At 48.3% G+C, this 12,509-nt stretch overlaps 1 protein-coding gene across 3 annotated transcripts in view; it reads right to left on the bottom strand.

Moving 5' to 3' along the window:
* GTPBP4 (GTP binding protein 4) overlaps positions 1-9,233 on the bottom strand; it is a 29,161-nt gene extending 19,928 nt beyond the window's left edge. Inside the window, exons 1-6 of one of the 3 annotated variants that reach the window (XM_032165883.2) lie at positions 9,129-9,233; positions 6,792-6,962; positions 3,950-4,053; positions 3,735-3,871; positions 2,670-2,770; positions 253-345 (exon numbers count right to left, since the gene is read on the bottom strand). In XM_032165883.2, coding sequence (XP_032021774.1) covers positions 253-345; positions 2,670-2,770; positions 3,735-3,871; positions 3,950-4,053; positions 6,792-6,962; positions 9,129-9,176 — 654 coding nt within the window. In that variant the 5' untranslated portion in view covers positions 9,177-9,233. Of the gene's footprint in view, positions 1-252; positions 346-2,669; positions 2,771-3,734; positions 3,872-3,949; positions 4,054-6,791; positions 6,963-8,707; positions 9,015-9,128 lie in introns of those variants that run through there. The other 2 variants (XM_058431095.1, XM_058431092.1) reach the window with 2 other exon arrangements.
* Between the last annotated feature and the right edge of the window lie 3,276 nt (positions 9,234-12,509).

Here is a 12,509-nt window from a genome sequence, read left to right as displayed (position 1 = left end):
AGGAGTTCAAGACCGGCCTGGCCAACGTGGTGAAACCCCGTCTCTACTAAAAAAACACAAAAATTGGCCAGTCGTGGTGGTGCGCACCTGTAATCCCTGCTACTCAAAAGGCTGAGGCAGGAGAATCCTTGAACCTGGGAGGTGAAGGTTGCAGTGGACTGAGATCATGCCACTGCACTCCAGCCGGGGCAACAAGAGTGAGACTCCAGCTCAAAATAAATAAATAAATAAAAATAAAGACAAGACTCTCACCTGCCAACGTAGATACTTATAATCCATGTGCCCAACAAACAGAGACTTGGTTGTGAACGCATAGGGCTGGACATCCACGTCTGCTCTCGTCACCTGAAACAACGTGAGAACTTTTAGAATCACCTCATTTCCTCTGTGTACACATGGGATCTGTGTGTTTTAACAAGACTGATTTTGGGTAGGAAAAAACCATAGAAGGAACCTCACACGATAAAACTGCATCAAACAGGAGCCTGGTACCTCTCCCTTTGCACCACCAGGCCAAGGACTGGGGTACTAGGACAGCGTGAGGGCTGGCATTTGGAGGACAGCCACCACCTCCCCTCACCCTCCCACGTCCTGCCCCACCGCCTGCAATGCCCACAGAGCTCTTTATGATGACAGGAATGTTCTGTCTGCACTGTCCAAACCGGGCCACCAGTCACGCACTGCTAACAAACTTTCAGTATGTGGCTCATATGACTGAGGAGTTGAAATTTTCATTTTGCTGAATTAAACTGCAATTTAAAAAGCCACCTGGTCCAGTGGCCACCAAATCGGCCACAGAGCACTGGCTCACTGTGGCAGGTTCAGAGCTGACGAGCATTTGAAACATCAGCAGGACCCTGCAGAGCTTTGCTGGTCACCACGTCACAGCAACCTGTAGACAAAATAAACCTCACAAATCTATTTAAAAGCAAAAGTGATCTTAAGGCAGGGTGGAGTGGTTCATGCCTGTAATCCCAGCACTTCGGGAGGCTGAGGCAGGAGGATGGCTTGAGCTCAGGAGTTTGAGATCAGCCTGGGGAACACAGTGAGACTCCATCTCCACAAAAAATAAAAAAATTAAACAGGTGCGGTGGCGTGCACCTGTGGTCCCAGCTACTTGGGTGGCTGAGGTGGGAGGACTGTTTGGGCCTGGAAGGTTGAGGCTGCAGCGAGCCATGTCTGCACCACTGCACTTCAGCCTGGGCAACAGAGCGAGACCCTGTCTCAAAAAGAAAAAGTTTCAACAAAAAGAAAGACAAAAATTTTTTTAATTAAAAATAAAGTGATCTTGGCACTGAGTAAGCCATAAAATTTGACAATTTTCTTGGCACATGAGCTGTTGCTGGTTGTAAATTCACATTTTAAATGTTATTTTGCCTCTTCCTGGGTCCCTGAAACTCAGCCAAATTTTCCTGAAGCACCAAATGACCAAGTCCCTTAAATGCTAGGCTTATCCTAGTCAGCGCGCTCACCCAGGGCAAGAGCAACTCGGCACCATCCCTCTACTGGACCACATGATTTCATGTGAAAGCTGACACAGCAACCAAGGTAACAGACCACTCAGATGCAGCTGCAGACGGGAAGACCCCAGCTGGGTGAGTGTCACCTGCCACCGGAGCCCCTCTGGCATAGCCATTCCAGGACAGGCCAACACCACCCAAGAAAACCTCTCCAGTTGTCAACAAAAATGCACTTACATGTCTCAAATTCCTTAGAAATTATAGGACACACACAAGAACAAAAAGTAATGGCTTCTGTACTAGTAATATAAGTGTAGATACAGACAAAGTCAATCCTCTCCAAGAGGAACTCCAGCGTGCTCAGGCACCGGGGCCTCCTGCAGACCAGGGCAGTATTTACTCAGGGACCAGCTCGGAGGCCGAAATTATTACCAAGGCCATCCTGAATCCCACGCCGTCCGAATACAGTAACACTGACCTACACGGCCATCCTGAATCCCACGCCGTCCGAATACAGTAACACTGACCTACAAGGCCATCCTGAATCCCACGCCGTCCGAATACAGTAACACTGACCTACACGGCCATCCTGAATCCCACGCCGTCTGAATACAGTAACACTGACCTACAAGGCCATCCTGAATCCTACAGCGTCCGAATACAGTAACACTGACCTACAAGGCCATCCTGAATCCTACAGCGTCCGAATACAGTAACACTGACCTACAAGGCCATCCTGAATCCCACGCCGTCTGAATACGGTAACACTGACCTACAAGGCCATCCTGAATCCTACAGCATCCGAATACAGTAACACTGACCTACACGGCCATCCTGAATCCCACGCCGTCCGAATATAGTAACACTGACCTACATGGCCATCCTGAATCCCACGCCGTCAGAATACAGTAACACTGACCTACACGGCCATCCTGAATCCTACACCGTCTGAATACAGTAACACTGACCTACAAGGCCATCCTGAATCCTACACCGTCTGAATACAGTAACACTGACCTACACGGCCATCCTGAATCCTACACCGTCAGAATACAGTAACACTGACCTACAAGGCCATCCTGAATCCTACACCGTCTGAATACAGTAACACTGACCTACAAGGCCATCCTGAATCCCACGCCGTCAGAATACAGTAACACTGACCTAAAATAGTCAGATGATTTGCTTTACGATAAAAACCAGACCAACCTTGTTGATGAAGCTGGACTTGCCAACATTTGGGTACCCACACAAAAGCAGGGTCCTGGTATTCGGATCAATGGTTGGCAAACGGGATAAATGCTGACGCACTAGGAAAAGTTCAAATTGAAAAATTAAGAAACTCAAAGTTTAAGATTTGCTTTAAATTTTCTTTTCAACTTAGTTACAGTCCAGGCCTGTGGTGATATTAATCTTACTCCAAGTTTTGTAATGCAAAAGTGATGGAGAAAATAGTTGCAGAGAGTAACAGTATATACATAGCATATTCAATTGTTATTGCCCAAGTTGGCTCTAGTAAGAATCATATTCCTCAGCCCTTCTAAGCCCATGTTTTAACTCATTAGGTGGAAGGTGGGGCCAACGGCATGTCTGGAAGTGTCCAGACAATTCTCATTAGCAAGATGACATTAGGGAAACAGTGTACTTTGAAGCCTGCATGCCATGCCATTCTGGCTACAACATGGGTTACTGCCATTCTGCCACCTCATCTGTAAGGTGGCACCCCCGGGCCATCATGAAGACCACACAGATCTGTAGGAAAGCACCTGCAAAGCATCCAAGTATCATAGATTTTGTTAAAAATTATTTCTAAGACGCAGGAGGGAAAACAAAACCAAGTGAGTCAAAATAATTTGACACGTAAGAATACACACAAATAAATAAGCAAGTAATTGTTTCGATGGAATCCTACTACATTAATTCAGAAAGTCCTATTAAATAAAAGTACTTTTAAAAATAAAAAGTCAATAATAAACTATGAGCCACCTTATTTTTTATACTTTTCAGTATTTTCTGACTTTTTTGTCTATGCCTTACCTATTAAATATGAAATACATAAATTTTCTTATCAGTGCTATTGATTTTAAGTATTATAAGTGCTAGCACTTTTTCAATAAAAACCAGCCTATTACTGTTTCTCATAGATAAAGCTAGGAAAAATAACTGACCCTGTCATCTCCAAAATACAACAAAAACAGACATCTCAAGTCCTCAACAAGGACGCATCCTCTCAGCAGGATGCTAACACGGTTCCTGCGGACACATGACAAGCACCTTGCTCCAAATACTCCAAACTCTGCTTCTGCCGCTTGATCACGGTGCACATCCGTCCCAGGGCCGCGCGCTTCAGCTGTTTGCAGCGGTAGAGAGAGTCGCCGTACTTCATCAGTCGCACATAATCTTTAGCAACACTGTAAAAAATAAAAAATATTAGTTTTTTTTTCCACTTTCGATAACTTAAAAGACACTGCAGTAAAAAAGTACCTTACTTGTCCACTAAATTTTTGGCAATATTTATTTGCCCCAGAGCCAACTTGTAATGATCCTTGTCGTAGAGAATATTCATCAAATCAGCATAGAACGGATGAATATCCTGTAACAAACAAACAAAAGCACACCATGGTCACTTTGGGCCAGCAGTTTCTCATCCCTACATAGAAGCACCACTTGAAGAACAATGTCTTTCCCTGTCCCTTCAAGCCTGCAGTGTCTCCTCCCCAGTTCCCTCTCCTGGCCAGGGACCCTGTCTATCTAGTCCTCTGAGAAAACAAGCATCAGAAGGGATGTGGGTGCCAGTGGTCACGGCTCCCGCCCACCTCGCTCCCAGTGCAGTGGTGGAGCTGTGGGACCCAGCAATGACCAGCCCCCGACCCTGCATGTACCCTTCCTGCTGCTCAGGAACTCAGCACTAGAAATTCTTCCCTCCACCTGACTATTCCCATCAGCCTAAAAATTTGCTGTTATTTCTGAATCTTTAGGAAAAAAAATTAAAAATTCCCATAGCCCCCAAATCCTTCCAATTCCCTCTCTTTGCTCCCAAGAGACACCGTGTCTCTCCTATCCTCTCTTGAACCCACTCTCTCCAGAATTCTGTGTCCACCATTCCATCTAAATAGCCTACAAGCTCACCAAGGTCCTCCTAATGACCAATTCTCAGTTTTTATCTCACAGACCTCTTGAAGCGCTGCAGGCTGGCCACGCATCCTGCCTGCAGCATTTTCCTCACAGCTTCCAGGTGGAGAGTCTGATCCCTATAAGTCCTGTGCTGGCTAGTGCTCACAGCTCTACCCCAAACATTCATGCTCCCCACAGCACCCTTCTTCCTACACTCCCTTCCAAGGTGATCTCAGGTAGATTTAAATGTCTACATTTTACTAATGCATTTTAAATCACCAGGCCAGCATCTCCTGAGATATCTCACCAGTGCATATAAACTCGACCCTTGACTACCACCTCCAATCCCATGTCCCAAGTGATCACCTCCCCACCCTGCCCCACCTCCTGGGTCTCCTGCACCTGCTGCTTCTTTGATTACAGGCCTGACACCCTCTCCCCGCAGATACTCCCTACTCCCTTCCATGGCTTCACTACATTCATCTGACACGCTATTTACTATCTTTTCTCCACCACAATGAGAGCAGGAACCTTTACCACTTCTGGATTCCTAGTGCTCAGAACAGTACCTGACAGACAATAAGCATTCTGTGAATGACAACTTAATACCTAATCCTCCACGCTGAAGGTGTTCTCAGATAACTAGTCCTGGCTTCAAAAGGAGTAATGGAATGTTAATACATCTGAACTCTCCTACCTCTGATGGCTATAACACTGAGGATGAAAAAGACAAAACTTCTTAAAAAGAACCACAAAAATCTGATACTAAGTAGATCAAAATATGTTGTTGGCTAAAATCAAATGTTTCCTAATATCAAATCAGTTAAGAATAATCTCATTCTTGGCCAGGGATGTGGCTCATGCCTGTAATCTCAGCACTTTGGGAGGCCAAGGCAGGCGGATCACCTGAGGTCAGGAGTTCGAGACAAGCCTGGCCAACATGGTGAAACCCTGTCTCACTAATAATAAAAAACTAGCCAGGCGTGGTGGCGGGCACCTGTAATCCCAGCTACTTGGGAGGCTGAGGCAGGAGAATTGCTTGAACCTGGGAGGTGGAGGTTGCAGCGAGCAGAGATTGTGAGACTCCAGCTTAAAAAAGAAAAAAAAAGCCATTATAACATTTCTCTCTGCCTACACCTGCCTTCAGGGACTATTCTGGGGCAATGGCGGATTTAGGCTTTGAGACTATACTGCTGATCCCCATGCCCTTCACAACCTCAATTAACCTTGCAACTGCATTACCCCACACGTGGTGTCATAAGGCTTTGTTAGTCTGCCAAGCAGTTTCTGCTCTTGCTTTTCTACAGCTAAAGAAACAGGCAGGCCGGGCGTGGTAGCTCACGCCTGTAATCCCAGCACTTTGGGAGGCTGAGGCAGGTAGATCATTTGAGGTCAGGAGTTCGAGACCAGCCTGGCCAACACGGTGAAACCCTGTCTCTACTAAAAATGCAAAAATTAGTCAGGTGTGGTGGTGTGCACCTGTAATCCCAGCTACTCGGGAGGCTGAGGCACAAGAATTGCTTGAATCCGGGAGGTAGAGACTTCAGCGGGCCAAGATCGCGCCACTGCACTCCAGCCTGGGCAACAGAGTGAGACTCAGTCTCAAAAAAAAAAAAAAAAGAAAAAAAGAAACAGGCAAACTGCAATGTGCAGCAGAGAAAGGAGCTCAAGGTTTTTGGCTTCATTCAAGTCACAGCCCCCATGAGATCTCTTCTTGCCGAAGAAGAAAACAGTCAGTGCCGAACTGACTGTCATCAGCTGATGAAGCAACAAGATCACAAACAGTGGTGGATCTTACACCACTGACCCAAGCTGAGCCCAGAGGAAAAAAAAACCCTTGGAAAGAAGGTGGAGGAGATGAAGCCCAGACAACCAGTGAGCTGCCAGCTTCTGTGTTCATAAACCACAGCTGTCATTACCAGTTGGGTTGGCACCTGCAAGCCCAGGGTTTACACAGAAAGCCTGAGAAGACAGCTTCGGGCCTCCTTAGATGGGGTTTGGTTGAAGGAAAGAAAGAACACTAGGGAATCAAAAAACCCAAATTCTGTCCTCACTTTTATTAATTCAACAAATTAGTTCTTTGCCACTAACTTACTGAGGAATCTAAGTCAATTATTTTGTTTCCTTTTCTGTCAAATGAGTACACCAAACTGGTTAAACACTGGTTCTCTGAAGGCTCATATTTACATAACCATAGAAGTCCCCCAAGTCACTTACATCCAATTTAGGGAAATCTGTTAGAATTTGTGAAAGTCTATCATGGTAATTCTGTTGAGTAAATTTGACTTTTCTCATGTAAAAATGTCTAATGCGATGTATTTGGTAATGTTTATGAATAACGGTTGGAGTCTTTCGTTGAGTCTTCGACAACGTGAGGTCTATAAAGTCCTGCAATTAAAGAAAATAAAACATAATTACATCAAAAGTGTCTACTCGCTCTGTCGCCCAGGCTGGAATGCCGTGGCACAATCTTGGCTCACTGCAAGCTCCGTCTCCCAGGTTCATGCCATTCTCCTGCCTCAGCCTCCGGAGTAGCTGCGACTACAGGCGCCCGCCACCACACCCGGCTAATTTTTTGCATTTTTAGTAGAGATGGGGTTTCACCGTGTTAGCCAGGATGGTCTCGATCTCCTGACCTCGTGATCTGCCCGCCTTGGCCTCCCAAAGAGGCAGGTATTTTATCTAATGCATTTTTGTAACACAGTACCCGATGCATAGGACAGGCACTCACTCAACATCTTCTATAATGAACTGAATACCACACTTTCCTGATGTGATTTTTTTTTTTTTTTTTTTACTTCCAGTCACCAAACAATTACCATGGCCCATCTTTTAGATAAGTAAAGTCATCTGTTCTCTAAAAATACAAATCTCACTCCACAGAAGACGGATGGTGTATAATATATTCTAAAGTTCTCGACATAAGTCAATAACATGAACAAAGTTCATACAATCCAAAGAGCAAATTCCTTCAACAAACTTGAGAGATGGTTGACCAAAAATACAAATTAGACATGATTCCTGCACTCGAAAATACTACAATCTGGCTGGGCGCGGTAGCTCATGCCTGTAATTCCAACCCTTTGGGAGGCTGCGGCAAGTGGATCACTTGAGATCAGGAGTTCAAGACCAGTCTGGCCAACATGGTGAAACCCCATCTCTACTGAAAATACAAAAATTAGCCAGTCCTAGTGGCACGGGCCTGTAATCCCAGCTACTCGGGAGGCTGAGGCAGGAGAATCACTTGAACCTGGGAGGCAGAGGCTGCAGTCACCCAGGATCACACCACTGTGCTCCAACCTGGGCAACAGAGCGAGACTCCATCTCAAAGAAAGAAAGAAAATACTACAATCGATCAAGAGATGTGCCAGAACAATTGTCAGGAAGAAATGAGAAATGGTGGAGAGAAGCGGGGAAACAACTTTTGCTATGAAGGTAAAATACGAGACTCCCACAAAGCTTTCCAAGTCAAGCTCATGCCGTCCTTGAGACTTGAAGAAAAGGAGGCACTGACAAGAGGAAAACAGCCACTCTGCAGGGACTTCAGTAACTCCCTCTCGTGCAGGAGTCCCTGGGAGGCTCGAGTTGCCCGTCAATGTCTGTGTAATTGCGACCCAAATCGAATGTTCACTACATAAAAACGTGACTTCTCAAAAGTCCTAATACTAGGGCTGGGCACGGTGGCTCACGCCTGTAATCCCAGCACTTTGGGAGGCCGGGGCGGGAGGATCACCCAGGAACGGGAGTTTGAGGCCAGCTTGGCCAACGTGGTGAAACCCTGTCTCTACTAAAAATACAAAAATTAGCTGGGTGTGGTGGTGCACGCCTGTAAACCCTGTTACTCAGGAGGCTGAAGCAGGAGAATCGCTTGAACCCGGGAGGTTGAGGTTTCAGTGAGCCGAGACCGCGCTCCAGCCTGGGAAACAAGAGCGAAAAACTCTCTCTCCAAAAAAAAAAAAAAAAAAAAGTCCTAATACTCAGCACTTGTTGACTCATTCTTGCCACACCAACCAACCCTGTAAAAATTTAGTCTAGGCCTACTATGGTCTGAAAAGGAACAGGTATTCCCAAATCTAACAGTGAAAGAGAATGACTTAAAAACTAAGAAACGTTAAATAACGAGAACAACGAACCGAGGATTCCTGAGAGGGGAGGGGGCTACGCCAAACCCAGAATCCGAAGGCTCATCACGGACCACGGAACGCTTCCTCCCTCACATGTCGGGGTCCCCCTCCACTCGCCCACCTCTTCACCCGGGGCCCCTCCAGGGAACCCTACTCTGGGTGTACCCCGATCACTGGGGGCCCTCAGTCTTTGGGTGGACCACGGTCTTAGGTGGACCCCGGTCTCTGGGGGGTCCGATCTCTGGCAGACCTCGGATTCTGCTGGGGGAGGGGAAATGATCCCGAGTACGCGGTCAGCCGGTCGGGCCCAGGAGCGGGGGGTGGGCGAGCGGAAGGCGACCGCTCTCCCACGGCTACAGGCCCGGACCCTCCCCGGGGACCCAGCTAAGGAGAAGGCGAAAGTCGCAGTGGCCCTCCCGGAGCCGCCTACCTTGGCTGACGGCACCACCGTAATTTTCTTGAAGTTGTAATGCGCCATGCCGGCTGCCGTATGCACGCGGGTACTTAGCACTCCCGGAACTTCCGCCGTCGGGCGCAGGTGGGACTTCCACTGTCGGGCGCTTCAGGTACGTCACTTCCGGGAGCTCAGCCAAACGTGTCCTGCGTGCTCTATGGCGCTTTCCGCGTCGCACAGCGCACCCGTCCGGCCTGGAGGTCCGCCACGGAGGGCGTGTGGGGGCCCAGGAGCGAGGGTGCGGGGGAGAGGACGCCCGGGTTTTAGGAGGAGCGCGGAGACTAAATTCCTGCTGAGTCCCGACAGACTGCCCTGCGGGTTTCTGGAGCGGGTTCAGGCCCCCAGCCACCCGCCCTGGGCCAGGGTTTGAGGGTCCGGGGTCTTGGGATTTGGGGGTCGCGGGGCTTAGGAGTCCAGAGGGTCTAGGGGATCCGGGAGTCTGGGGGTCCCGGGTCGCGGCGAGCCTCGCAGAGGAGGAGGAAGCCACGCGTGCGGGGCGTGCCCAGGCTCTGGGTGTGGAGCAGGTGACGCCCCCACCCCGGCCTCGCGCGTGGTACCTGATCCCGGGCCGTGGTGAGGAGGCCCTCGCGGCTCCCCTGCAGCCCTCCTTTCTCGTGCTTGTTAAATCCCAAAACGGGCGGAGAAGGGAAAGCCTGATCTAAGGCGAAAGAGGTGCAGCTGGTTCCGCACAGTGCTTTAGGAGAGCCAAGGGAGCAGTTGCGAGAGACTGTCCTGTGGGGTCCAACTGAGGAGAAGGTTGATGAGGATGGAGCCTTTACTGCTTTAATGTTTGTGAATAGTGTGGCCGCTCCCTTTGGGAATCCAGGGCCACAGCCCTTAAATTAAACGTTAGGTAGGGCTGACTCAGTCAAGCAGTGTTCAGAGCTGTTGACTATATATTAACTCGTTTAATTTCTGCAACAGCCTCATGAAGTGCGTGGGGAAGCAAGGCACACAAGGCTCGAAGGCACCCCGTGGTTGTGCAGCTAACAGGCAGCAGAGGTGGGCTTTGAACCCAGGCAGCCTGGCTCCAGCAAACCTGCTTCTAACCATTAGCTATACTGCTTCTCACGCATCTGGGATGCCCCCCACTCTCCAATCCTTTTAAACAAGTCCTATTCTTACACGAAAATACCTCTCATAAATTCCCACCATTCCAATAGTGAAAATCTGAGTCTTGCTTTTCTCATCTATTAACTATGCTTCCATTTTTGTGTCACAAGGCGGATAAGCATACCTCCTACATCTTTGTGGCACTTCTAAAGGAAGCTTCTAGGGTAATTAGGATTTGCTGGCTATGATCATTTGCTAAACCACAGGACAGTTCTGGCCACCGTTTCCGAGATTAGCAAAGCTATGCTCATACTTAATTGCCCTTTCTTTTAGGTTCTTGTATGTTTCCTCAACCTCTCGCACTTTCCCTCACTCTGATATAGCTAGTTCCTCTTTTTCTTTTAATCCGGTATTTAGATAAGCCCAGTCACTACTTTGCTTCAGATGGGCAAACCTCCTTTCTTTAATTTTTTTTTTTTTTTTTTGAGACGGAGTCTCACTCTGTCGCGCAGGCTGGAGTGCAGTGGCGTGATCTCAGCTCACTGCAACCTCCGCCTCCAGGGTTCAAGCCATTCTCCTGCCTCAGCCTCCCGAGTACCTGGGATTACAGGCACCTGCCACCACTCCCGGCTAATATTTTGTATTTTTAGTAGAGACAGGGTTTTACCATATTAGCCAGGCTGGTCTCAAACCCTGACCTCAAGTGATCCACCCGCCTTGGCCTCCCAAAGTGCTGAGATTACAGGCATGAGCCACCTGCTTTTAACTTGTTCAGCTACAAAGGCATGTCTGTGAATGCACAACCATAATGACTCATCATGGGACCAGAGCTATAACAATGATTAGGTACCAAGCATTTTACACCATGTGCGTGTTGATGAGAATCAACATCCTTGCCTCTTCTTGTGATTTTCTGGCTGAGTATAGCTTCTTGGGGGCAAGTATGTGTTCCACACCACTAGGAGCAAGCTTCTCTATCATACACTTCGGGCTTCTCTGGGGAAGCCAAACTCTAAAGGCCTTTTCTGAGGAGTGTCGGAAATGCTGCCTGCAGTACGAGGCACATTGCCAGTTCCTGACTGTCAACAGAGGTGCCAGCTACCAGGATGCCTCCGAGTGTGTACCTTGTGACAGAGAAAGGTACTTCTCAGCTGTAGTAAAGGATGCTCTCAAGGGTACTCTGCAAAGCTTCTGACTGCAAGGCACTTCTCAGTCAAAAGCTTTGTTTTTCAGACCTTTTTATTTTGTGGGCTTGGTCTTTTCTGTTTTACCTTCTCGTTGCTGTAATTCTGATGGATGAAAGGTACATTTTGCAGAACTGAACTTCCTGCCTGAAAGGAGCCTTTACACGCGGATTAGCCATCAGTAGGCATCCGGTCTTAGAGGGTCCAATGAGTACTCCTTCGGGTCTGTCGGCCACTTCCTTGGATCCCCACAAGAACTCATTCAGAACGAGTCACAGGCTGCTTTGTACCTAGATGCTTCCTTGTGTACATCTTGTTTCCAAAAGAAGTAGCCAGCTCTTCGTGGACAGGAACGGTGTCTTACTTTTTTGCCATCCCTCACATCAGGCAGCACTGCCGAGAGCATTCACAGTGACCGTGGAACTCCGTTGATTGAATGTTGGCTTGAGTAAGTTCCTGATGTCGTTGGGGCTGTAGCACTTGGAATCTGGCTTCTGCAGCCGGGCGCGGTGGCTCACGCCTGTAATCCCAGCACTTTGGGAGGCCGAGGCGGGTGGATCACGAGGTCAGGAGATCGAGACCATCCTGGCTAACATGGTGAAACCCCGTCTGTACTAAAAAATACAAAAAATTAGCCGGGCGTGGTGGCGGGCGCCTGTAGTCCCAGCCACTCGGGAGGCTGAGGCAGGAGAATGGCGTGAACCCGGGAGGCGGAGCTTGCAGTGAGCCGAGATTGCGCCACTGCACTCCAGCCTGGGCGACAGAGCGAGACTCAATCTCAAAAAAAAAAAAAAAAGAAAGGAATCTGGCTTCTGCAATACTCAAGTAGTCCTACTGAATTACAGTACTGTCAAACCCCCCTGCACAACCCTGAAATGGGTCAGAACTCCACACTGTGCCATAAAGAGGAAAGCTGTCAACAGGGAGGTCTAAGGAAACACCTCCTTTGTGGAAGGCAGCAATGGCATGAGAACCACCCTCCAGGCCAAAGGTGCAGCCTGACATTCTCTGCAGAATTACACAATGAGTTAAGAGTGTGAGCTTCGTGTCTGAGATACAGCTCCACCCGCTGTGATCCTGGGAAAATGTCTCAGCTTCACCAAGCCTCTATTTCTTCACT

Source organism: Hylobates moloch, unplaced genomic scaffold (assembly GCF_009828535.3).
Source record: "Hylobates moloch isolate HMO894 unplaced genomic scaffold, HMol_V3 SCAFFOLD_2, whole genome shotgun sequence".
In the NCBI taxonomy this organism is placed as follows: domain Eukaryota; kingdom Metazoa; phylum Chordata; class Mammalia; order Primates; family Hylobatidae; genus Hylobates; species Hylobates moloch.
The sequence above is the reverse complement of the archived record's forward strand: the minus strand, read 5'-3'. Positions and strand labels throughout refer to the sequence as shown.